This window comes from Acomys russatus, chromosome 20, assembly GCF_903995435.1.
Source record: "Acomys russatus chromosome 20, mAcoRus1.1, whole genome shotgun sequence".
Classification (NCBI taxonomy): Eukaryota; Metazoa; Chordata; class Mammalia; order Rodentia; family Muridae; genus Acomys; species Acomys russatus.
The window spans coordinates 39,630,306-39,657,123 of NC_067156.1; the positions used below are offsets into that span (position 1 = coordinate 39,630,306).

At 39.4% G+C, this 26,818-nt stretch overlaps 1 protein-coding gene across 1 annotated transcript; it reads left to right on the forward strand.

Annotated features, from left to right (window-relative positions):
• Positions 1 to 1,715: 1,715 nt before the first annotated feature.
• On the forward strand, positions 1,716 to 26,203 carry Srfbp1 (serum response factor binding protein 1). Its single transcript, XM_051163141.1, has 8 exons — positions 1,716 to 1,882; positions 9,892 to 9,980; positions 10,908 to 10,980; positions 19,125 to 19,196; positions 22,859 to 22,940; positions 23,609 to 24,308; positions 25,406 to 25,443; positions 26,019 to 26,203. The coding sequence occupies exons 1-8, from the start codon at positions 1,817 to 1,819 to the stop codon at positions 26,201 to 26,203; spliced, it is 1,305 nt and encodes a 434-aa protein (XP_051019098.1). The 5' UTR covers positions 1,716 to 1,816.
• The last annotated feature ends 615 nt before the right edge of the window (positions 26,204 to 26,818 follow it).

Below are 26,818 nucleotides of genomic sequence, written 5' to 3' on the forward strand. Positions count from 1 at the left end.
TTAAGCAGTAAGGCCTGGACATGTCTACATGTTGGTGGGCCTCAACAACAGAAATAAATTCTTTAAAGCCATATATTTTTGTTCTGTACACAGTCAGCCTATCATATTGTAGAACTATTTATCAGTTGACAAAGCAAGGCCCACCTTTTTCATGTGTCTATTGGGTTATAGGTAGCCATTTTGTCCCATACGCAGGGGAGTTTCCTTTTGACATAGCAACTTATAGAGGTTTTATAATAAATTTCTTCTCCACAGAAACTGTATCTAATTCTTTTCCCTCTGTTAAACACTCAGTTCAGTAATTTCTTCTATGTGTAGTCAGTCTCTTTCTGAGCTTGCTCAAGCAGACCTGGTCTGGTCACTGAATGAAATATACCTTCTTACTGCCAGTATTCCTTCTTAATCTTAATCTTAATATGTGTGCGATTAAAATCCAGACAGGTGAGCATGGTATGGAACCTGCCAATGAACCTCAGTAAGTTCAGCCAAAAGTTGAATTTTTTAGATGAAAGTTGAATGTCCAAGTGAAAGTTTTCGTTCCTCTAATACCTGAAAATTTTAGCAAGGATGTAGTCTTCCCAGGAGTCTTGGTTCTGAGGATTCATGAGCTGATGGTTCATAGCCTGTGATGGCGATCTTCCCTTTCATGGGTGTAAACTATTTAACAGTATGTAATGGATTTATCCTCGGATCATGGAGTTAGTGTCACTATAAGTTGGGAGTTTACTAAATACCATTATAGTTCTAGTTTATAGTTGTTGAAACATGATGGCTTGACTGCTTCCTCTTAATTTTGTTTTAACTATGAGATATCTCCAACTCAGATATTTGGTTATGAAGTGAAAGCAGGTGGGTCTAAAAGTGACCTAAGTCTTGCATTTCTGTTTTGTACTGGACCCTATAATCTATGCAGTTGTACCTGAAATCTTGTCTGCAACCAGCCCCAGCTTGGGGAGTTTGAACAAGCCAGTTTATTTCGCTGTCATATTTTTTTATGAAGATAGCATTTAGGATTAAATCATGTAAAGCGTTTGGCCCAGGACTTCAACTATAGCAAGGGATGCAACTAGAATGTGTAATTAATAATTGATCTAATTCAGACCTCTTGTTTACATTTTTTTTTTTTTCTTTTTCTTTTTTGAGACAGGGTCTCTCTATGTTAGCCTTGGCTGCCCTGGACTCGAACTCACAGTGATCTGCCTGCCTCTGCCTCCCGAATGCTGGAATTAAAGGCGTGCACCACCTTGCACCACCACGCCCGGCTCATTTACATTTCTTATGCCTACAAATCCAGTTCTTCAAAATAGTTCTTACAGGCAATGGCAAATGCTCCTCTTTGGCTTTAAATATCCCGTTTACCAAAACTCAATCTTTCCACACATATTCACGCTTTGGCTAGTAGGAAACAAAAAGCTTTGAGGCTCTTCTAAAGATGTTCTTGAAAGAGCAAAAATCGTCACAGGCGCTAGATTTTAGAATTGAGCAACATCTGCAACTCAAGTGCTTGATCTGTTCAAGAACACATTCACCTCTCCTCTAGTCCTTCCAGCTCTGATGCCGCACAGAGGGAGAACAAGCATAGAGATTAACTAGCTAACACTAATTAAAGCAACGCCCACTGGCGCCCTCACGCGCCTGGTTTCCAAGGAAACGCTCAATTCACCGCGCCGGAAGTCACCGTCCCCACTTCCGTCATTGCCGGAAGATCCCGACTCTTATTTCACGCACGGGACGGCGAAGTTTGGGCGGAAGAGGCCTCTGTCAGGGGGCGTGTCTGCGCAGCCGCGCTGTAGCCGCCTGCGTTCACGTGTCGGGGATGGCTGCCGATCCTCTTCCTCCGTCTGCAATGGCTCAGCCGGGAGCTCTGAACCTCAATAACGAGGTGAGCGCACGAGCCGAGTCTGTGGGGTGTGGGGCGCCCTCTCAGCCTCGGGCATCTCCCGCCGCGCGGGCACCGGGTGGAACGCCGGGTTGCAGGAAGGCGGAGCGCAGCCGCCAAGGACCCGTCACGCTGGGGAGGAGGGAGTCACTTGCGCGGGTCGAGCCCCCTTGTCTGTGCGACGGTGGGGGAGGTCACGTACTGTATGGTCACCTTTAATTCTATGTAATATGAAGCTCAGGATGATGCCTTCCTCTTAAGGTTGTGAGATTTAAGTTTTCTGAGGTGTTTTCGTAGTGCCTGGGGCCCTGAGTAAGCTCTCTGTAAATCTGCTTTTTCTTAATTGTCAGGAACGAAGAGAGGAAAATTCTAACTGAGGCAGTTTGTCCTAACAGGTTGCAGATCTTTAATAGCCGTGTGCGCACGCCCGACCTAATTTCTTTCTCCAGGTACTGTGGGTCCATTTATGTTTCCGTTTCGGCTTTTTGCAGTATTATCCCCAGTTTCTCTTCCCTGGTTTTGCGCTTTGACCTTCACCGCCACCTCCACTGTAGCGTGTTAGCTGGAATCCTAAGAAGTAAGTTTTGAAGAGCGAAGATGGAACGGACGCAGCTACATTCAGTCAGAGTTCCTTACCTTGCCTGTCGTTCATAGGCAGGTCGCTGTTCCAGTTACAGAGCTGGGTACGATGTTGTTTAGGTTTTTTCCACCCCTCCAAAAAGTAGCGCAGAACAGTTTGAAGGAGACAAAGTCAGATGTGAGGTATAGTTCCTAGTCTTCTTTTAAGGATATACAGGAATTACAGACAATAATGCTCTAAGCCATTTGAAGGCCGTATATGCATTTCAGTAATTGACTTTAATCAAAGTGTTTCCCATGCTGTGAGCTCCTGTTTCTGTCACGTGTGTGTCTGGGGTGTCTCCTGGAACATCTAGGTGACTAGATGAAGTTAACAAATCACAAATCATACATAACTCAAATTTAAATTTAATGTGTCCTCATAAGTAGAGAATAAAGAGGGCAGAAAATAGTGGAAATGTTGATCTTATCATTAAGGTCAATGAGGAAAAATATAAGAATACAAATATAGTCATGAATCACTTAATGGCAACAGGTTTTAAGAAACGTGGCATTAGGTGACTTTGTCCTTGGAAACGCACAAACCGAGTGGCTATGACATCACTATCATTTGGTCATAAGTTATTATGGAACCACTGACTTGTGTATGTCCCCTCAAAATTCATGTGGCACATGACTGTATAGACTGGTCTACATAAAAGTTGAGAAGCATACCCCCTGCCCCCAGAAAAAGGAATAAAGATGACTACCTAAGAAAAGCTCATCGAAATGGCTTTTTTTTTTCCTAGAAAGTTGGCAAAAGAGATGGATTAACAATTTACCCAGAAAGGAAGCATATCTGAAGCGGTTCAGACACTGTCTGACATCTGTTCTACCGTCCTGTAGCTGGTGCTTTAGTGGTCCAGATTCTACGCCATATAAAGCGCTGCCCCCATATAAAATAGCTCTTCAGCTACTTAGAGCTGCACTTCTTGTCCCTCAACTTGATCATCTTAACTGCTACTGAGCTCTTCAGCACAGATCTAATCAACTCATTTCCTTGTTGAAAACCCATTGGCTTGCTTTTGGGTAAAATTGAGCAACTTAAGGGTAGCCCTTGCGTGTGTTATCCTGTCCCTGTCAAGCCATGCGTTCCAGCTGCTCTGGCTTCCTTCTAGGCCCACTACAGTTCTTTGCACATACTATTCCTGGATCTGGAATTTCCTCATGATTTGTACTTACCACTTTCTGAAGGAACCCACTGCCAGCTATACCCTTTGTATAAGTTCTGGAAGCACCATATAAGTCTCCTTGTCAGCATTCGTAATAGCATTTACATGGGAGTTTGTGTGTGAAAGAGATTCTGTGTCCTTTCTACCTGTCTTTCCGTTGTTGCTTATATTCTCAGTACATATTTTGTAAACATTCCCTTTCCTTACATTTATTTCCTTATTTTGTATAGGAACGAGAGGATGGCACATCTTTGCCAAGGTTCACCTATAGAACTCGGAGGATAGCTCCAGGGAGTCAGCTTTCTCCTTCCAGCATGTGGGTTGTGGGGATACAACTCAGTTGTCAGGCTTGGGCCCCTAGCTCTTCTTAACGTGGTTCAGGGAAGAGTTCTGATGCCCAGTATCTGTCTGATATGTGCGTGTATGTTGTGGTAGTGACTCTTTACCCTAAAGAGTGGTTGCTTATTGGCATACTTATTCAAATCTGCAAAGATCTGCAGATCTCTAGTTTTGTCATTAAGATAATCGTAGCTGTATTTGATTAGTAACCCCTGTTTTATAATTTTTTTTTTTTTTAAAGATATGTGGTGGAGTGCTTGCCTAGCATGCACAAGGCCCTGGTTGAGTACCAAATACTGCCAAAATAAATTAATAGGGTCTTGTATTAATATATTTTATTTAATTTAAGTGAGTTTTATAACTGGTTTACATAATGTCTTGGGAAAAATGTGGTAGTACTCACTAGGAGAAACTTCAGCGTCCCTGGCTTTGGTAATTATATTCCTATAAAATAGATTTCCAAGAATAAAGACCCAAATTTCCTAACTCCTCATTCTTAAAATACATTTAAATATGTTTAAGTATATTTATTTTGTGTATATGAATGTAAATGCCTGTATTTATGTGCAGCACACATGTGCCTGTTTCCCAGAGGACAGAAGAAACCATTGGATCTAATATCCTAGCACGTATCTAATGGAGATGCTAGGAACTGAAGCAAGGTCCTCTGCAAAAGTTACAAGTGTTCTGAACTGCTGTGACATCTTTCAAACTCCTTGAAATACATTTATCATTACAAAGTATATTCAGTTTTTACCTTCACTTTAAAATAATAAGCCATTGCTTTTTACTTTATCTTATCATCGCAGGCGCTTTTCTTTATTGGTTTAATAGGCTTTTTGGAGAGAATATTCTGTTGGTTTGCTATCACCACTTTCCTAAGCTCTAGCATAGGTCCTTGACTATAGGTGATATGTAAGTATATGTTGAAAGAAAGGATGAAAGTATGCCTTCCAAAAAGTTGTTAACTACTGTTGAGATGAGAGGGGGCGAATCTCATACGTGTTGGCATTTTATCATCCCATCTCATTAGAACTAGAGCAGCAGGGGTGCACAGTTGAGAGTGTGTATGCTGTGGCATTTAGTGAGTCAAGAATTTAGAGAACGACAACTAGCTTCGTTCTATTTATCTCCTAACTTAGGAAAGTATGTGTAAAGTTGGGGTTGAGAGTACAGCAGCCCAGTAGAACTTTCTGGGGGGAAACAATGTAATTTTTTGATTTGATAGAAAATACTAAGTCAATTAGAAATAAATATTTAAGCTAGTACTATAATGTAAGTTCTATCTGCAGTTTTCATTGTCTGAGATAACAAGCAATTGGTAAGTTTTGAGTTCCATGCTGCTAAGAGCAACATGTGAAGTCGTGTGTTCCCAGGTACTCCTTAGTCTAGGCACCTGCATTATACATGCTGTGGTCCCTAAGCTCTCCATCTTCTGATTGGCTGTCAAGGTGTCACATAACAAGTAACCCATATTTAATAATGGCCGTGAAATAGAAATGTTCACTTTGGTGTGTTACTATTGATGTCTTTTATTTTAATGCTTTTAAGATTTTGGGTCTACTTTATAAATAAAACGTAATACAAATTTTCTTAGGTCTGTATAGGGGAAGAAACTTATACTAGCAGGATTTTGAACTACCTGTGATTTCAGACAACTACTTTGGGCATCAGAAAACATTCCCCTCCAAGGGGGAAACTGTATAAAGTAGAAGCTAAAATGCCTGAGAACAGATTTATCTTCTTTTATGTATCATAAATGATAATATCAAAAACATGTTTGTTTGCATATGTGAACATGTAAAGCTGTTATATCATAGTTGGAAAGTTATTGAAATTATAAGTCTGATCATCCTCAAAACCACAGCCAACTTGTTTGCTTGTTAACTGTTCTGATAAGTTTTGCTAGGTGGCAGCATAAGCTTGGTAGCAGTTAAGTTACAGGCAGTCATTACCATTTTAGACTTTATATATTTTTTTTTAGAAATTCTTGTTAACCAAACATAATTTAACAGTATATCTCTTAACAGTACGTTATAATCTAATGACCAACCTAAAATTTCCTTGGAAAGGCATACTAATATTTATAGCTGATATATTTGAAACACATGGAAAGTGATAGAATATATGTCCTTGTAGCCTACTTTTATTGAAGAGTTCTTAGTATTTTGCAGTATAACACTTACTTAATACACCAGCTTTTTTCCCCTGCCTTACACATAATTATCACTTTTTTTCTCATTATATGTCTCATTATTTTGTACCATTTCTATACCTGGTGCATAGTATTGGTGTATATTTTTAAGCTTAGCCGAAGAGATACAATACTGCAGAAATGTGTATGTACTTTCTGTGTGCTCTTTATATATTTTGTGTCTTATGAAGCAAGTTCTAATCAGTGGGTCATGTAAAGCATTGTGTATGATCCTTTGTTATTGCAAGTATGCCTTCTAAGTAGACTCCCTGAAGTAGGATTTTTATTAAAGATTGCCAACATTTCCTCTGAAAGGACTATAGAAATTGCCTTTTCTACCAGCAGTATGTGAGCATGCCTAGTTTCCCACAGCCTCACAATCAGTGTTTTATGATTTTTGTATATCAAGGAGTGAATAAGTGGAAGTTGTAATGTGTTCTAACAAAAGCACAGATGTGCTCAGCTTTGCCTACTAACCATCCTTTTGTTATGGTTAGTCTAGTCTAGGTACATGGGAAGGTAATAATGCATTACTTGGGTGTTAGCTAGTTGACTAGAGAGCAGATAGTCAGCAAGCGTCCATTCACAGCACTTAATTTTGTCTATAGACCATAGTATCAGAAGCTTTTCATTGTTAATTCCAAAATACAGTTTTCTCAAAAGTGAGTTAACAATACACATCAGCTTATAAAAGGTAGTATAAATGAGTAAAGTGGCTCATTGCAAACTATATGGGTGGTCCAGAGCTTCTTACTCCTTGGAGACCATGTAGGCCATGAGGTCCACCACCCTGTTCCTATAGCCATATTCATTGTCGTACCAGAAAATGAGCTTCACAGAGTTGTCATTGAGAGCAATGCCAGCCCGGCATCAAAGGTAGAAGAGTGGGAGTCACTGTTAAAGTCGCAGGAGACAACCTGGGTCTTGATACAGCCCAGCATGCCCTTTTGTGAGCCTTTGGGTGCCAGCCTTCTCCAGACAGCCTGTCAGACCCATGATGAACACATTGCAGGTAGGAACATAGACAGCCATGACAATGAGCTTCTTGTTTTGCTGTGGTATGACCTTGCCCACAGCCTTGGCAGCATCAGTGGATGCAGGGATGATGTTCTGGGCAGCCCCATGGCCATCACGCCACAGCTTTCCACAGGGGCCATCCACTGTCTTCTGGGTAGCAGTGATGGCTGGACTGTGGTCATGAGTCTTTCCACGATGCCAAAGTTGTCAGGGATGATCTGGCCTGAGGTGGGGATGGGGTAGCAGTTGGTGGTGCAGGAGGCATTGCTGACAGTCTTGTGTGAATTGTCATGTTTCTCATGGTTGACACCCATCAAAAACATTGAGGCATTGGCAGAAGGGGCAGAGATGATGACCCTTTTGGCCCCTCCCTTCAAGTAGGTCCAGCCTTCTCCATGGTGATGAAGACACCAATAGACTCCATAACATACTCAGCACTAGCCTCACCCCATTTGATGGTAGCAGGATCTCACTCCTGGAAGATGGTGATGTCCTTCCTGTTGACGACAAGCTTCCCATTCTCTGCCTTGACTGTGCTGTTGTGTTGCCATGGGTAGACTCTTAGTGGAAGATGTAGACTATGTAGTTGAGGTCAATGATGGGATCATTGATGGCAACAATATCCACTTTGCCAGACTTGAAGAAAGCCCTGGTAACCAGGTGCCCAATGCAACCAAATGCTCTAATTCCCACCTTCACTATCATGTCTCAGGGAGGAGGCTGGCACGACACAAAAAGAAGCTGCTGTTTCTGGAATGGAGAGGAACAGAACATCTACACCTACCCCCATACCGTGCGTGTGTGTGTGCATGTGTGTGTGTGTGTGTGTGTTTTAGTGTCTAAGAAAGGGTCTTGCTTCCTCTGCAGGTCCAGTCTAGCTCCCAGAGTCCACATTCCCTGGCCTTAGTGTCTAAGTGCTAGGGCCATAAATATATGCCACCATAGCCAGCTACTTCTGCTTGCTTTTTGTCAGAGACTTTGCCAAACTGTGATGCACTTAGTATACTGGCCTTCTGCCACACGTGTACAGTGTGTGCCAGCTTGTGGCTTTTTGCCAACTAGCTCATAATTCCCGGATGGCAAATGGATTGGTAACCTTTAATGGCCTCACAAAAAGGCCATTAGTAATGTTTTACAAAAATACAGCTAGCATTTAGAGTGAGAGGTCGTGAGAAATATTAAAATTTCATTTTTATAGCTCAAATTTGTCTGTTGTCTGTACACAGATATTGAGAAAGAAACAGAAAAGAAAGCATGTTTTGCATTGGTGTGAAGTGGAGCGTATGATGCATTCCTTTTGCTTTTAGAATTCCTTATCAAGTAATGTTGAGCATACCACTTCTTAAATTGGAGTTTTCAAGTTGGAGTCTAGCTTTTCTGTGACTGGAATGTAGCTAGAGACCAGCTCTGCCTGCTGTGACTTATTAGTTATGCTTAACTAGTAAGTGATGCAACGCTAAGCACTGAGGAATAGCAGTTAATGCTTGAATGTATACATTGTCACTTGGTAGTACTTTGTTTTATAAATGACCTAATTTTACAGTATATCATAACCTCCTATTATGATTCTACTTCTCTGTTTTTAGTTAGTTTTGTTTTTTTAAATAGTCACACCCTGTAGCCCAGGCTTGCTTCAGACTTATCCAGTTGTACCTCAACAGGCTCCTCAGAGATGTCACTTTTCCATTCACTTCATCCCAAGCATTGGGATTAATGATATGAGCCCAGTGCCTACCTTCTGCTCATAAGGTCAAACAGTAGAAGACTTGGTATTTATGGATAGTGGATTTTTTCCCCCTCCTCAAAAAATGGTTTTATAGCAAAAACCCACAAATTACAAAGATGTTGCTGTATTGTAGTGAAAATGGTTGTGCTCTTTTACTATGTATCTGAAGCAGCGAATGAACAAAGGTGTGCTCTGGCTGTGCTTGGTTGTTCAGGAAGTATCTGTTGAGCGTGTTCTATATGCCTTGTACTATTTTAAATGTTTAGAACTAATGTTGAGTAAAGTAAGATTCTTAACTTTTGTGGAATTTATCTTGGGGAGGGGCTCATTAATTACTGTTTTAATCCAAACATAATTGGCTTAAAAGTAAAATATTAAGGATCTTGTGATAAGTTATATACCCTTTAATTGTAGTAATAAGAAATTTGTGACCTTCAGAAAAGATGTTGAGCCAATCATGAAGAATAAATGTTCACAAGCTCATGGGGAGGCACTTCCTTGTTCCAATTGCAACAGACTGTAATAGCAAAATGCTACCCTATTTTTTGGACTATAAGATACACCTGACCATAAAACACACTCAGTTTTTTGAGCAGTAAAACAAGAAAACCAGTAAAAAAAAAAAAAAAACAAACAGCAATCAGATTGAAAGGCATACCCTAACCACCACCCACCAGCACACACACTTTTGGGGAGAAAAAAGTGCATCTTATGGTCCAAAAAATATGGTAATTACTGGAAATGCTCTGGCTTTAAAAACAGAATCCTAACTTGGTTTTCCTTCCATCCCTGGCACATACATGTTCAGCCTTGTCATAGTCCTACACTGTTTACAGAAGAACCTTGATTTCTTCAATCTGCATGATTAATCAACATTTTAGTTAAACTATAGACCTAACGTCTTTGTTTCCATTAAGAATTTTTTTAATTTTGTCTTTCTTCAAAGGTTGTGAAGATGAGAAAAGAAGTGAAGCGAATCCGAGTTTTGGTCATCCGAAAACTTGTCAGGAGTGTTAGCAGACTCAAGTCCAAAAAGTAAGTCATGTGAAGAAATAACCCTGCAACTAACAGAATGTCAAAACATTTTTAAGATTTGTAAAATTAGAGGGATGGGTGTACCTCATCACTTGGGTTGTCTGTGTAGATGTGACCTGTGTGGGAAAGAATATGCTGTGTTCGCATGCTCTTGAATGCTTTGAGCCATTTTTGCTTAAGAGACAGAATGATTTCTTTCATTTTAAAAAAGTTCTCTCTTTCCTCTTTCCAAAATGAAATTGCCTTCAGGGTCCTTTGTACATTTTATGTAACTAGAAGTTATTCCAGGGTGTTAATAAGTCTATGATGCCTACCTTGAATCAGCAATGATTTCATTTCATCATAAATAAAATACTTTCTTTGGCTTAGTGTTTTGAAATTTTCAGTATCTTGTGGATGTATTTGTCAGTTTTTTATGTACCATGTGATGCTTTTGAATAAAAGAATATTTCTTATTTCCAGCTCTTATGGTTTAAACACAAGGATTTAGAAAACCTTCTAATGTATGGTTTCTGGTTTTCTGTTCCTTTATAAATGTTCCAGAAGATAACCCTCCTTTCTTCCAAATCAGATGTTGAATATCTTTATTTTTCTTTAATTGCAGAAAATAGTTTTTTCAATTAATAAAAGCATGCCTGGCCTTTATACCTTAGGAGGCTTACGTTACATTAAATAAAGAGTTTTGATCACAGTGTATAACTGACCTTGTTATTAAAGAACTACAGAAAACTGCTAATCAGTGAAATGACTCCAGGATAGTGTGTGCCTTGTCCAGTTTCCAACATAGTGTTAGGTGTGTGGTGCAGTGGGTTGAAAACAGCAGTACAGGGTAGAGTGTTTTTCACCTAGGTTTCTCTTAAATCGCTTAAAAAACTGTTTATTATGACATGTCTTTAAACTAGTGCCTCCCTTGGTGATATATTGTAGGGGCACTGAAGATGCACTGTTGAAAAACCAAAGACGAATCCAAAGGTTGCTTGAAGAAATCCAGGCCATGAAGGTAAGGGCGTGTGCGTGTACATTGGGTGCTTAGGTGTCTACGGGCAACCCTTGTGCTGTGTGGGTGATGCCTCTTTAAGGTCTCCTGAGTTGTTCAAGGCTTACTCCGTGTGTTGCTGAGCTTGGTGATGAGTGGCACATTTGCAAAACTGCAATATGTGTAAGCGTGCATATTTTCCTGTTTTAGAAGTGCTAGACTAATTTGAGTCAAAATCGCCAAACTAAACTCTTGTGTTTTATAGTGCCTCGTGCCTTAGTCTTTATTTTTACTATTCCTTAGGCATGTATTCTAAAGTAAGGTCAATAGTTGAGTGTTCGTGTTATTTGGTACTGTGGGTGGTGATGTTGGTGGCTGACGTCATACTTCTCTCGTTGCCAACTCAATAAATTTTTATGTAGTTGTGTCAACATTTTATTAGGTTCTGTAGAACTTAAAATAAATGTAGTGTTGGACTAACATGGGCCATATTTTGTCTTTTCAGCCAGACTCTTCACTAGTATAATTTTTAGTTCTTCTCGGTGAACTTTCTTTGTGGAAACTTTCATTTACCAAATGACATACCATTAAATGTCTGGAAGACTTTTTTATTGCAGAACTTAAAAGACAACATTTGGTACCAGCAGTTATCTTAATTGTAGGGTACTTTTCTGTATGTTTGACTTTTATAATTTGGTATAACTTCCAAGTTTGAGTTAGATAAAAGAGCAAGAGAATTCTTTAACAGTATTTTAATTGAGTAAAATTATCAGTCCTTTTTACTCTTCCTTTTTAAGGGATAGAAAAGTGTTGAGTGGGATACAGTTATCCCAGTTAATCTATAAACAGCTATGGCAAATGATTGTTCGGTATGAAGAATATTTATTTGTATTTGTCACTCCTCCTATAAGCCGATCAGACACATGAAATCCATTTGATAGACCTTTTCCTGTGATTTCTCCTAAATTGTCATCTTTGTAATTTTAGTTTTCCACAGACTTTGAACCACTAAGTAACTGCTGGTTTTTCTTTAAGAAGAGGTCAGTGCATACAAGAGACCTATATGCAGTCTGTAAGGAGTGTGATAATAAATAGCTCCTTCATCACTAGGGAGTTGTCTGATCTATATGTGAAGCTTGCCTTCTGCCTCATCAGCAGGGAAGTCAGACCTAGTGCTAGAGAAGTTTGCAGAGCCATGGTTCACTGGCTGTGTATTGAATTCATACCCTGTATCGCATATGTATATATGTGGGGCTAGGGTGTTCTGGCTTGACTAGTCTGATTTTATCTTGTTGCTTCTTTTCTGGTTTGTTTTGTTTGTCTGTTTGTTCGTTTGCGGGTTTGTTTGGTTTTGTTGTTGTTGTTTCTCTTTTTGTATTGATTCAAACATGCCATTACATTTAAATGTAAGAATTCAAAATATTAATAGTAGTTCACCTGCATGTTTATTTTGTTAACATGTTTAATTTCATTTCTGACTCATACTTTTATAGAAGTATTCTGAAAGAAATAAATACATTTATCATTGCTTCAAATGAAAAGTCTTCCATAATTTTGAAAGGAAGTATTTCTCATACATTTGGGAGTATCAAAGAAATAGCCACAAAACAGTATATTCACAGTTAACGATTAAGTTCAAAGGAGAACCTCTGCTGTCTATCTTCCCAGAGGGCTTCTCTTTGGCCCGTACACCACTAGACTTTTATAGTTGTGCTCATGACACAGTCTTCTCCTTGCTTGGTATGATTATAGGGTATTTTGTTGCAAGATGTCATCCTCATGAGGAAAACCCAATATATTTTTAGAAATGGGAGTAGTTTCTTTTTGGCCATGGCAGAGGAGGGGGTGGGGAGTAGCAGGAAGACCAAATCTTTATGATTCTGTAAAATGATAGGCCCCAATTTTATATACTATGAGGATGAGCCCCACCTTTGATGCTATATCTAATAGTATTCAGATTCTTTAAAGTGTTAACGTATACATTGGCTTCTGAAACATATTCTTACAGTAGTAACTTTTCTCCTGACGTAATTGTCGTCTCAGAGGCTTACTTCTGAATAACTGGCCCTGTTCTAGCTCTTTCTGAAGTCTGGCTGCCTGGTTCAATTCAGCTATTCTGACTCAAACTCTTCTTCAAGCTGACTGATTCAATCTGGCTTCTTTCAGCTTTTCACTGGCTTGCTCTGCTTCTTAGCTCCACAAATTGAACTGCACCAACCTGCCTGTACTGTACTACTGTACTCTACTGTATTGTCTACTCTCTCTGTTCTGTATCTAACTCTGCTGTCCCCTTAAGTAGCTTGTCTGCCTTGTCTGTTCTAAGAGTTGGGCATGTCCTACCTCTGACTCATTCTGTCAAATCTTTCTCTAATTGATGACTTTGTCTTTCTCTCAATTAGAGGTCATTGGGATTAAAGGTTTGTACCAAGGGCATGTCTGTAATACAGCCAGAGCAGTTAAAGGTGTGTATTCCAGCCAGAGGGGCTAAAGGCTTATATTCCATGCAGAAGGGTTACAGGTGTGTGGCATTTCTGCATTCCAGCATTCCAGCCTGATGGCACAGATGTAGAATGCTTTTCCATCAGAGCAGCCATGTGGCTCGATTAAAATTCCTCTGCAAGCTCTTCCTCACTGAAAAGTAGCTTGTGAATTAAAGATCCCCACATTATTTATCTGGAGACAAAAGGACAAAACTGAAGCAAGTGAGGGCAACACACTTTGCTTTTTATGTGAATGCTGGGGGTTGAATTCAAAACATGGCAACAGTATTATCCACTAAACCATCTCCCCAGTGCCTAACATGTTATTAATTCTAAGAAACTTTTCCCAGCACTACCATTCTGATTCCAGAACTGTCCACCCTCTCTCAATACATCCCATTGTATTTCTGCTGTCACATTTTCGTAGCTATCTGTGTTCATGGCATTCCTACTAATACATAGGGAGGGTGTTTTAAGATACTGAGTCAGCTTTTCCGGTTAATTTTCCCAATCTGTAATGTGTTTGGCACATGGATGACTGCGCAACATTGATTGCAGCTTTTTTTTTTTTTCTTTTTCTTTTTTCTTTTTTTTTTTTACTGCTGCATTGATAATGCTAGGATTATTCTGAATTCTTAGACATATGTAAAATGCTGCTAAACTGTTAGTAAAAGGACTATGAAATCAAGTTTTGCTTTATTATTTATTAGTGTTAAGTCTCAGAAACCTAAAGATAATAAAGCAAGGTCTAGAGAGATGATGGCTCAGCAGTTAAGAACACTGGCTGCTCTACCAGAGGATCCGGGTTTAGTTCCCAGCACCCATATGGCAGCTCAGAACTATCTGTAACTTATATTCCAGGGGACACCATCACACAGACATATATGCAGGCAAAATATCAATGAATGCTCATAAAATAAAAATAAATTAATTTTAAAAATAAAGATAATAAAGCTAGCTCTTCATCATAGAAAGTCACTTTAGCTGGTATTCTAAGGCTGCTCATTTTTATGTATACATATATGTTACATAAACACTCCGTTGTTTATTGGTGTGGCTTTGCATGTGTAGACATATATGTTACATAAACACTCTGTTGTTTATTGGTGTGGCTCTGCATGTGAGGACATGGCAGATGTCTGGAGATGGGCGGCACGGCTTTTAGTCTTCAGGCTTGGTGCTGTCTTTACCCACGGAACCACCTCCCCGCTCCCTGCTTCATTTATTAACCGGCAGAGCTCCTCTAGCTTCTTCAGGCAGTACAAGACACCCTGGGTCTCGTGACCTTTGAAATGGTCTCCAGGAGATGTTGGTGGTGTGGGCATAGATCAGTGTACGCTGCCCGCCGCTCACTCAGAAAGCACCATTTGACAACTACAGTCTTTAAATTGAAAAGCCACATTGCTTCCTAGAATGTAATTTCTTTAGCTAAAAGTCTGAGTTTTGAATAGGCCACATTCCTGACCCCTTAATATTGATTTATTGTAGGTCCTGTAATATAGACATTATGTCAAGCATGTGATGGCCTTACCTTACTCTTCTAAACTCAGGCAGATGTCCCAAATGTAAGTGACATCTGTTTCTCTGAAACTTGCTACCTCTGGGGAAGCAGGCCAGGCTGCATGACGTGTTGGCAGGAAATGCTCTTACTGGCTAGGTTACAGTGCACACCAAGATTTTGAGGAAAGAATCAATTCTGGAATTGATCCATCCAGATAAGCCTGCTTCAACGGCAACTGAGGAGATTCAAAAGATTTAGGAGCAGAAAATGCTGCGTGGCAACTGGGAAAGGCTGCTGTTTTTATTTGATTTTTCAAGTTTTGTAATTCTGGAAATGTGAGCTTTTCACCCTGGTCGGATGTTTCCTAATAACCATGAAAGTGTCCAAGGCACTTTCAACCATTAAAGTAAAAAATTTGGACAAGCAGTAGTACTATTAGAACTATCATAAGATGTAACAGGTACATGAAAATATTACCAGCATTACTTAGGAAATAACAAGGTCATCTTATAAGATGGGTATAAATTCAGTCTGGGGTTAAAATAGAAACAGATTCTTAGTTATTTGTTTTTGTACATGTTAAATTGATTTGTAAAGATTTGTTTACTTTATTTTTCTCTGTGTGGGTGTTTGGCATGCATGTATGTGCATGCCTAGTACTCACGGAGGCTAGGAGAGGGCATCAGATCCCTAGGAACTTGAGCTGTGAATTGTCATGTGAGAGCAGGGAACCAAACCCAGGTCCTCTACAAGAGCAGTAAGTGTTGCTGACTGCTGAGCCCTCTCTCCATTTTCCTAAACTGATGTTTTAAATGTATATGTTATAACATAAGGCCTTTCTCATAATGTACACAATATGCTTTGTATATATCATCCCCTGAGTCTCTTAACATCAGTCTTTTCACCTCCTCTTTAATTGGACTATCCTGCTCTGCTCTCAAGTCATCAGGATATATGTGATTTTATGTATCCATATATTATAGTACTCACAGCTGAGAAAAGACATGCAATATTGAGACAAATTGGTTTCAAATATTTAAATTCACCAATGAGCATATGTTGAATTATTATTATGAAAATCATGTACTTTTGTTTTTTCTATATGTTAGAAATATTAGTGCTTTGCTCATGAAATTAATATTTGTGGTAGCAAGAGAATCTCAATAATACATATTTTCCTTAAAAATGAAAATTTATATGGTCTGAGAAGATACCTCAGTGGTTAAAAACACTGGCTGTTCTGTTCTGTTCAAAGACCTAAGGTCAGTTCCCAGCTCCTACATGGCAGCTGTAATATACAGCCATCTATAATTCTAGTTCTTGGAGCACCAGCGCCCTCTACTGGCCTCCATGATGCTGGTGATTTCAAGTTTTCTAATTCTGGAAACCAGAACTTTCCACCCTATGAGGATGCTTCCTGATAACTATGAAATTCTCCAAAGCATTTTCTTTTTTTCTTTTTTCTTTTTTGGTTTTTCGAGACAGGGTTTCTCTGTGTAACAGCCCTGGATGTCCTGGATTTACGTTGTAGACCAGGCTGGCCTGGAACTCACAGAGATCCTCCTGCCTCTGCCTCCCGTGTGCTGGGCACGCCCGGCCTCCAAAGTATTTTCAACTGTTAATATAAAAAACTTGCACATAGACAAACACCCTTACACATAAAAATAAATGTATCTTTAAAGGAATAAAATAAAAACTATTCCAAGGGGGAATTAATTCTTCGCAACTTCTAATAAATTGCATCTTCTTTACATTCTCCCTCTTTTCCTTTTTAAAGGCAGCCAAATCTAGACTCAATCTTTTTTTTTTTTTTTTTTTTTTTTTTTTTTGGTGGGGGTGAATTCGAGAGAGAAAACTTGTTTTATTTAATCCTTATACCTGTTGAAATACATTATGATAGAAGTTGCAGGTTCAGGGAGCAGTTGTCCTTCTGTTGGCCACAGCCCCATTTTTTAATAATCATTATTAAAACCTACTTTTAAAATTATATCTGGAGCCAGGCGTGGTGGCGCATGCCTTTAATCCCAGCACTCGGGAGGCAGAGGCAGGTGGATCGCTGTGAGTTCGAGGCCAGCCTGGTCTACAAAGTGAGTCCAGGATGGCCAAGGCTACACAGAGAAACCCTGTCTCGAAAAAAAAAATCATATCTGGTTAATCATACAATTGATAACTTAAAATTAAAATGAACGAAAGTTGATGTCTCTAAAAGTTACTCAAATTCTGTATTATGTATGCAGGTTTTGTGCATTGTAGTTTAAAACTTAGTTGCTGTGTAGAGCAGAATGATAGTTTCACTGTTTGCTGTCAGAGTGCACTGCTCTGTGGATCATGGAATGAGTGGAGATGAAAAGGTCTAGAACATCCTGACCAAAAGCACCTTGGGAAGAAAGGAATTATCTTCACTTCCACGTCAGTCTCATGAAAGGAAGTCAGGACAGGAACCTGGAGATAGGGACTGGTGAAGAGGCCGTGGAGGACCACTGCCTACAGGTGTGTTCCTTACGGATTGCTCAGCCTGCCTTATAGCACCCAGGACCACACCAGCCCAAGTGTGGTACAGCCCATGGCCAATCTGGTGGGGGCATTTTCTCAATTGACGTTCTTCCAAAATGATGCTAGCTTGTGTCAGATTTACATAAAATTAACCAGTACAATTGACCCCTTGTCAACTTCACACTTAAATCACTGTTCAAGTAGAATGTTTCCTTTCTCATTTATCCGGAAGACGATAAGTTAATAAAATATAAACTTAATATCTTTAAAAGTCCCATAGTTTTCAAAAGTATCTTTAACTGTGGGCTCCTTTAAAATCAACAATAGGTTAAGTACTTTCTTATTTCAAGAGGGGGGAACCCAGGGCACAGATTTTGCTCTGAGCAAAGCAAAATCAAATTCCTAACAGTGTAAATGCCTCAGGTTCTGATGTTTGGGAGTCAGTGACAATCTTTTGGGCTCCTTCAAAGGCCTTGGGCCATTTCTCCAGCTCTGCCCTTGCAGCACACACAGCTTGTCTCCTAGGCTCAGGCCAGTTCTACTCCACAGCTGCTGCTGCTGCTGCTGCTGCTGATGATGATGATGATGATGATCTTGCCAATTGACCCATAGTCTTGGCATCCCTAAACTGCTGGAGTCATTTGCTACAACTGAGCTGCACTGTTGACCAACAATGTCTCCTAGTCTCTCTTGAGGGACTCTGATCCTGCCTCATGGTTTATTAATTTTAATCATGGGGTGGTATGTGTGTGTGTGAGTGTAGCTTCTTGAAGAGGCCGGAGATATCAGATCGCTCTGCAGTTAGAAGTATAGGCAGTTGCGAGCTGCCTCGTGTTGGTGCTCGGAATGAAACTCTGTTCCTCTTAACCACTAAGGCATCTTTGATGGGTATTTGAATATGGATATGTACTCTTCTGGTGTGTGTGTGTGTGTGTGTGTGTGTGTGTGTGTGTGTGTGTGTACACTTCTGTCCTGATACCCTATGGAGGACAGAAGAGGGCACTATAACCCCTGGAATTAGAGTAACAGATGGTTGTAAGCTGCCATGTAGATGCTGGGAATCCTCTTTATAAGGTGCCTCTTTATAAAGGCACTTTTTATAGTCTGTTGATTTTAAATGACATCCTTTGGGCTCCTGTTTGTTCACCAAATGTATAAAATAATAATCTCTACAGCCTTCTTCTGTTCCTCTGCTTTTTTCCAGTTTCAGTTATTCTTTATAGTCAAAATAATGGGGCTTATCTCCTATGCTTTTATGCTGAATCATTAGTTCTTCGTTACCTGCAAATTCATACTTGCCCTCAAATATTGCTAGTAAAGTGATTTCTCCCAGGCTAAAGTTCGTCTTTTAGAATACTCCTCTGCAGAGCACTTGTATAAAGTAGTCCTTCAAGTTCAAACTGCATTTATTTATTTGTTTGTTTTGTAGACTTGATATTAAAAAACTTGGACAGCATATAAATCTTTGGATTACAGATTATAGTCCTTGAACTTGGTGTTGTGGGCTCTTGTAAGGGAAACTGACACTTAAAAGCATTTGTTGTGGCTTTTCTCGTTATCGTGGTGATTCCTAACTATAGTAAATATTCTTTTCTAGAGCTCTACAGTTTTTTATTGTTTCCTAAAGAAAGACGCAAAAGAAATTTAGCTCGTGATGCTCATAGATTAACTAGAAATGTTGTTTTCTTTCACAGGAATTGAAACCTGACGTAATAACTAAATCAGCTCTTGGTGATGACATCAGCTTTGAAAAAACTTGCAAAAAGGTATGTCTGTGGTAGAGACAAGGTACCAGGGTTCCCTGAGATGTGGAACACTCTATCTTGCCTCTTAATATTCTGTAATTATTTCCTGGCACGCCACTCCTCTTTTCCTATCTCCATTACCAGATTTTAGTAGCTAAATACAGAAATTCACCTACATCACTACTAAAGCTTTGGATTTCTTTATTTGTCATTTGTTAGTTACTTGGTTCTTGGTACTTGATGTTTTCCCTGGGATTATCTCTTCCTGTCACTTGCCCAATTGCAGAATTTAAAGGTATTTTTTACATCTTGCCCTCCACCTACTTAAAATTCATGTCAAGTATGTGATATATGCATCAGTTTCTTCTTTTAGTTATTCCACTTTTTAAATGATTGTTCCTATGTTATTGTATGTTGACCAAAGACATAAAAACTTTCTGTGTTTTGAATATACCCATTTTTTTTTCCATTAAAAAACAAAACAAAACAAACAAAACTTAATAGACGCAAAGAGAATGTATTTTGGCTCAAAAAATTAAGGAGCTGAGATGGATTGTTGGGGGTACAGTGTTTACTAGTGTTATTAAAACAGACAGACAGATAGGCAGATATACAACAGCATGATGGAGTCATGAGGGTCTGAGTGTAGACCCTAGCAGAGACAGACAGCATGGCAGGGTCTCTTAAGAGAAGTGGGAGTCTCTTATATTTTCTGAGGATTCTGAGGTTTCACAGCACAAGCTCAGATGATTCCCAGGCCAGAATCAGAGGTGGGCATGGGGAGCTGGAGGTCTGCTCACTAATACCTCCTTTGATGTAGACTTTCCCGGGAAAGAGATCCTCTTAGCTGGGGCTCACAGACACTGCCTCAGTAGCACTTCAGTATCCAAAAGGGAAAAGGCTGCTGCCACCAGACTCTACCATTACATTATACTCTCCACCATATGGTATAGAAGGCGTGGTAGCTAGGGTTGCTCCATCTGTGGCAGGGACTCCCTGTGATGCTTGCTTACATTCTGATGGATCCAGAAGCAGAGACAAGATGAATGCGGACCGGACTATTTCTCCAAGCCCTCACTTAAAGGTACTGGTAGGCCTTACTTCCCAAAGGATCCTTAACCTCCCAAAACAGCTTCTAGCAGGGACCAAGGAAGTACCAGATATGGGAAGGAATTTCTTATTCAAGGTATAGCATAGGACCAGTACATGTAAAGATTGGTCTGAAAGTAGGACCTGAGAAAGATGTGACTGGGATTGAGTGTAAGCTAACTGAAGATTAACACTGACCTTCAGTGCACATCCTCCAGGTTGAGTATTAATGAGCTCCTTCCTTTCAAGCAGGAAAAAAATGCCAGTAGCTGTAAGTGCTATCCTACATTTTTTTAAAAGTAGTATGAATGATTCCATGTATTAATATTTAAATGACTGGTTTTATTGTATTGCCCATCAATTTAGTGCATTTTACATGTGTATATTTGTGGGTGCTGTGGCTCCAGGGCGGGGCCCTGTGGATGGTGAGGAAGGCATCCATATTGCTCCATAGTGTACGTGCCCACGTCTGCTGGCATGCCATGTGACACAAAAGGAGAGTCTCAGGAAACTGGTAGAGCTTCAGATTGGGCCTGGAACAGAGTGGTGGCTGCTTTCCTGGTCTGCACAGAAGTTCCCTTGGGTGCTGGCAGGCCTGGCACCTCACTATAGCGACACTAGGATGGTTGGCTGCCCCAGAGCTTGTGTCAATCCCCCATTACTCCAAAGACTGTATAAAAATGCTGCTGCACAATAAAAGTAGATCTGCTCTCCGCACTGGTCTCTGGAGTCTGTTTCCCAGCTTGGTGACTCCATTTCCCTCAGCCCCTCCTGGATGGATTAAATAGTTAGTGGTGAACTTTATTCAGCTTCTGCACAACTCTTCATATACACCTAACTTGTAGTGTATAAAGTTGTGTCCTTTTTCTTTCCAGTGGGAAATACTTCTTTTGTCTATTTTCAACATTTAAATTAAAATCTAGTTGTGTTCATATGTAATATACCTAATACTTTAAAATGCTTTGGTATCTGCAGAGTATTATGCAAGGTTTCATTACAATGCATTTGGTCAGCCCAGTGAGCTATTTTGGATCATCTTCCTAAAAGCTTTACAGATAGTAAGAAAGAAGATCTGTCTGCAGAGACTTAGACTGCAGTGCTGTGGAGAGGTTGGAATGTCCGATCTGGAGACTGATTACCTCACCTCTGGCTAGCTGTAGCCCCTGGATTCCCTTCCCACCTGAGTCAGAACTAATATCCTTTGCCTAATAGATAAAACCTTTGGAGCCTATTAATTTAGTAGCTAATTTCCAAAAACCAAAATATGAGTGTGAGCTTCCTTAAACTGCTTCCATGTTGGGAGTATGGAATTTGGGGTAACCTAAATCTGTGCTCTTGAGGTCAGTCAGAGCAGCTCCAGAATAAATTCTCTTACTTTCTTAAGATGTGCCAACTATGTTATGTGTGCCAACTATGGTAATTTGTTGATTAGTTTCACTAGATAAAACTTAAGCCCAGTTTATTACGACAAGTGTTATTAATGCTCATATTACTGTTATACCAGTGGATTTACAGTTTGTTTAGGTGACATTTCAAAGAATTAGTGCTGCATGTAAGTAATCTTTCCTTTTTGACACTTACTTTTATCCAGAGTGTAGTTGAAGAATTATTTTCAAAATTGAATAATAAATGCCTTTGTGTTGAGAACAAATACCCAAATGCCAAACTAAAAATTTTTCCACTAAAAGATGAAGGTGTTTTCTACTTTTTTTTTTTTGTTTAATTTATTTGAAATGGAAGAAACTGGAGGTGTGTGAAAAACCACAGTTTCCTGAGAGTTTTCCATGGCAAACATTGTGTCAGTTTTAAATAAGGAAAGCTGTGGTCTCTTCCAACCAGTCTAAACCTCTGCATGCAGGTGTCAACACTCTCCAGACACTACAGAGCCCAGTAGCTGCACAGTGGATGCATTTAAATTTAAGATGTATCCCAGTGTCTGTTCCTTTTATGTATCTCTATAACATTGTCTCTTGGGTGAAGTTTATCACATTTGGTTTTGGATTAATCATTTGTGGAGATACTTTAGCCTTTTAACTAGAGCCACAACAGTCAAATATTTGTGACGTGTTGGTTATGAGCTAGGTTCTATGTTGGGTTGGGAGCATGCATCAGGGATAGAAAACTCAAAATATAAAGAGAGAACACTAGGTTTCCATTAAATGAGAATTCAAATATTTTTCTCATCATAACTTAGCACTGACACAGTAATTGATTCTTATTAGCTTTGCTTCCTTAGACCATTTAAGCTCTTTGAAAGTAGATATGATTCTTTTTTTTTTTTTTCTTCAAGTTTGTAGCCTGTGACATCTAGTGTAATTCTAGGTTTGTATAGATTGTTAAATGGTGACATTTTAATTATTTAATTTATTTATATAATTTAATTATTAAAGACTACTTACACGTTTGTTAGTGACTGAAGTCAGTCAGTAAGAATGTCTTTAGAGTAGATTGCATGGGTAACTTATCTAGAGAGACTATTTGCAAACTCTGTGCCCTAACTAATATGCACAAAAGATTGGTAAATATCAACGTAATTCTTTCCATTAGTACCAGGTTAATTTTGATGCTATGTATTTATTGCTTTCACTTCGCAGCCAGATTCTACTGCAACTGAAAGAGCAATTGCCAGATTAGCAGTTCACCCTCTTCTGAAGAAAAAAATTGATATGCTAAAAGGTATGAATCAAATGACAAGTCAATATGCTTAATTCATTTAGGCCTATGATTCTAGATAGATGATTTAATTTATTTTAAATATTCATCTTTAATATATAGAACTGTGCACATGTCTGTAAGCCTGAAATATGTTTGATATCATAAAAAGGTACTAACTGAATTTCTTCTAACTTTTAATGTTTATCACATATGACACACATAATCATGTTGAACAGGTGATGTTTTAAGTAGTGATACAGCTCATAGTGTGTCACATAATTTTTATATATCTTTTATAAAATAAGTTTATGAAATTAAGTACTTTGTCAAAGATTAATTAGCACTTTTTATATCTGAAAACTAATTCAGTTCATTAACACAAAAATTAATGTTGCTATTTTACTGTTTTTAGTGTTATTTTTACTGTTCATAAATCAAAAACATGAAGTCACTTTTTTATTTTGCAATTTAAGATGTATATTTCTGAGTATGTCATACATAAACTTGGTGTTTAAATAATGAAAAGATTTCTTTATGACTTCAGACTCCTGTTACATAGGTACTGTGGAATGTTTCCGCATAGCCAATGCAGTGCTGTGACACTGACACTTTGTATGTGACACTGACAAAGTGACACTCTGTATGTATGTACCAATGCTGAAACAAGTCTTGCACGATCTTCCTTGCAGCTGCTGTCCAAGCCTTCAAAGATGCGAGGCAGAATGCTCCTGAGGCTGAGTCATCTAAGAATACTTCAGAAGCAAGCCAGGGTAAGGATGCTCCATGTTCAAACGACGATGCAGACGAGCTACAGCATCGTGAGAGAACTGTTGTCAGTGAGCAGAAAGGAAAAGACACCAAAACAGTAGCAAAGAAAGCAGGAAGTAATTCAAAGAAAAAATTGACCAAGACAGAATATGGACCCAAAGCAGTGGCCACTACACATTCGCCAGGGAAGCCTTCAGGAAAGGGTGCTGTGGTCACCTCTGGACACCAGAAGGCACCTGCTGACCCCAAACAGAAAGCCTTAGCTGAAGCCACAGTGAAGGAGAGTGATGACAGTGGCAGTGATGAAGAGTCAAGTGAGGAAGAAAAGGAGTATTTTGACGACAGCACTGAAGAACGGTTCTACAAACAGTCTTCTGCGTCTGAGGACAGTGACAGTGGTGATGACTTCTTCATTGGAAAAGTCAGACGGACACGAAAGAAGGAATGTGGTTTCCGCTCCTCAGCTAAGGAACAAAAGCCCCTCCCAAAAGTGTCATCCAAAACAAGTACACTTGAAACCCATTGGGATGTCCAAAGTGATAAACACAAGGTCATTCCCGGAGCCAGGAAATTAGAATCCGTGTTTTTCCACTCGTTATCTGGACCTAAAAGCTGCAGAAGGTAAGGGCACAATAGGAGAGAAACTCTGCGTGGAGCTCCTTTACATCAGCCATGCTGGGTTTTGGCCTGGTGTTCTGTCTTCGTCTCTAAAATTGGGTAGCATGTAGAAACACACATACAGTAGTGGCACGTTGCCCAGCTTCACATGAAAAGGTACATTATAGCCCAGTGACAGGCCTGACCAGGTTAGGTTTTTTTTTCTTCCTTTGTCAGAGTTTCAAATTTTGCAATCTTTTTTAATGAAAAACTTACACCTTTTTCACGTCTTGGTGAACGGAATTGTCTGATAGGTGTGGGATAACCTACTACCGTGCAGACACCAGCTTTCAGGGCATGGGCTGCATTTCCCCAGGCGGCTTCGTGTTGGGGTGTTGCTCTTTGTCCCTGCTAATAGTCACTTTCACAATTGTTCTGCCATAAGGTTTTGTTTCATTTCTCTTACCTGATAGAGAATACTGGTGCGTTTTAACATAGAGGCTGTGATGACCTTTGTTTATAAAGCTAATCTGAACAGTTAATTAAAAAATAATATAATAATGGTCATTAGAAAGACCTTTTTTCTATGTACTTTTTGGTCAAAGATAGTCATTAATAAAATAAGATTCAGTAAATATTTTTCCTACACCTGGAGTATAGAGTTTTAAGAGTAGTTAAAATATTTACCTTTCTGACACCCAAAAGGTTTCTAAGTTTTTCTTGGTTCTGCACCAAAAATGTAGATGTTAATTTTCATTGTGTGTAAATCATTCTCCCCTTAGGGAAATGTTTGAAGTTCTTCATATAGACAATGTCCAAGAGCAAGGACAAGATAGCCAAAATGTTTTCCATTGAACAGGAGTTCCTGTGGGTGGAAAGAAAAGAGTGTGTGTGTGTGTGTGTGTGTGTGTGTGTGTGTGTGTGTGTGTGTGTGTGTGTTTGTGTGTGTGTGTGTTTTCATATTGAAAGTGAAGGACTATCTGATTAGCTGAGTCCTAGCTTATTTTATTGGCTCTTATAGAATGAGCTAGTGGATGCATCTTGTGGGTGAACTTTATCATCCATTCCCACATCAGAGAATTTGTTTTTTAGATCCTAATGTTGTTTCCCTTTTTTTTTAGGGATCCCAGAGAACAGGCCCCAAAGACTATAGCCCCAGGTGTGTACTCACTGCTCTACCTGTGCGCCGCCAACAAGCAGTACTTTGTCACAGTGAGAGGATGAAAATTGTCATTTCCTAACAGTATTACTGAATTGTGTACCCATAGAAATGGAAATGGGATATCATTATTGGTTCCCTCTGCTTTTGTCTCCCCGTGTGGTCAGAGCTGCCTGCTCTCTTGATGTTACTGTGAGAAAGATAACATAGTACATCCTGTCAGAAGTCAGTCAGCAAGACTGTGTGCAAATGCATGGGAGTGCAGGCCTGTAACCCCAGCACTTTGAGAGGCAGAGACAAGTGGATCTCTGAGTTCAAGGCCAGCCTGGTCTACAGAGGGAGTCCAGGATAGCCAAGGCTACACAGAGAAACCCTGTCTCAAAAAAAAAAAAAAAGAAAAGAAAAGAAAAGAAACTGTATACAAGGATTAGAAAATTAACTCCTCGTGTACGTTAACTTGAAGCTGTCTCTTATTGGGCTTCAGATTTAAATTGTGAGATACTATGTCTAAGTAAAATGAAATTTTTCCTTAATAATTGTATAAAAAAATGAAATCTATCCTGTTCTTTTCCCAGATTTTCCAGAAAATGAACCTCCAATCAAGAATCAATTTTCAAAGCATGCACAAAGAGGATTTGGGAGCATGAAGCAGCAGTTGCATGCGCCTCTGCATCCTTCCTGGGAAGCAAGCAGGAGGCGAAAAGAACAACAGTCCAAAATCACTGTGTTCCAGGGGAAAAAAATAACATTTGATGACTGATTGATGCTAGCTCTTTCTAGGCTTTCTATCAAAATTTTTGTTTTTTATTTTAACTACTCTGTTGTGTTTAAATAAGTCTCTTTGAAAGAATTCTAAAATATATTGCTTGTTTGTCCCTTTTTATGTGTTCAGGGAAAGTTTATATAATCTTTCTACAAATCTCTAAATTTGTTTCATGAGTACTTGCCCCAAATTATTTCTTACAGAAAACAATTAGATATTACAGAATTGTAGGTTTTCTCCTTTATTACAAAATATATTTCACAGCTGGGCATGGTGGCGCACGCCTTTAATCCCAGCACTCGAGAGACAGAGGCAGGTGGATCACTGTGAGTTTGAGGCCAGCCTGGTCTACAAAGTGAGTCCAGGATGGCCAAGGCTACACAGAGAAACCCTGTCTCGAAAAACAAAAACAAAAACAAAAAAATAAAGTATATTTCACTAGCTACATTTTGTCTTGAAAATAAGGCAAATCAGGGCCGATGAGATGGCTCACTTCCTGCAAGGCCAAGTGACCTGAGATTCCCATGGTAAAAGAACAGAACCAACCCACAAAAAAATGTTCTCTGACTATATGTGCTCTGTGTGGCCTATATGTGCACACACACGCACAAT

Coding starts and splice junctions, on each gene's coding strand:
- Srfbp1 (XM_051163141.1), top strand. CDS start 1,817: ATGGCTGCCGATCCTCTTCCTCCGTCTGCAATGGCTCAGCCGGGAGCT. Junction 10,981..19,124: donor AAGAAATCCAGGCCATGAAG/GTAAGGGCGTGT, acceptor TTTCTTTCACAG/GAATTGAAACCTGACGTAAT. Junction 24,309..25,405: donor GGACCTAAAAGCTGCAGAAG/GTAAGGGCACAA, acceptor CTTTTTTTTTAG/GGATCCCAGAGAACAGGCCC.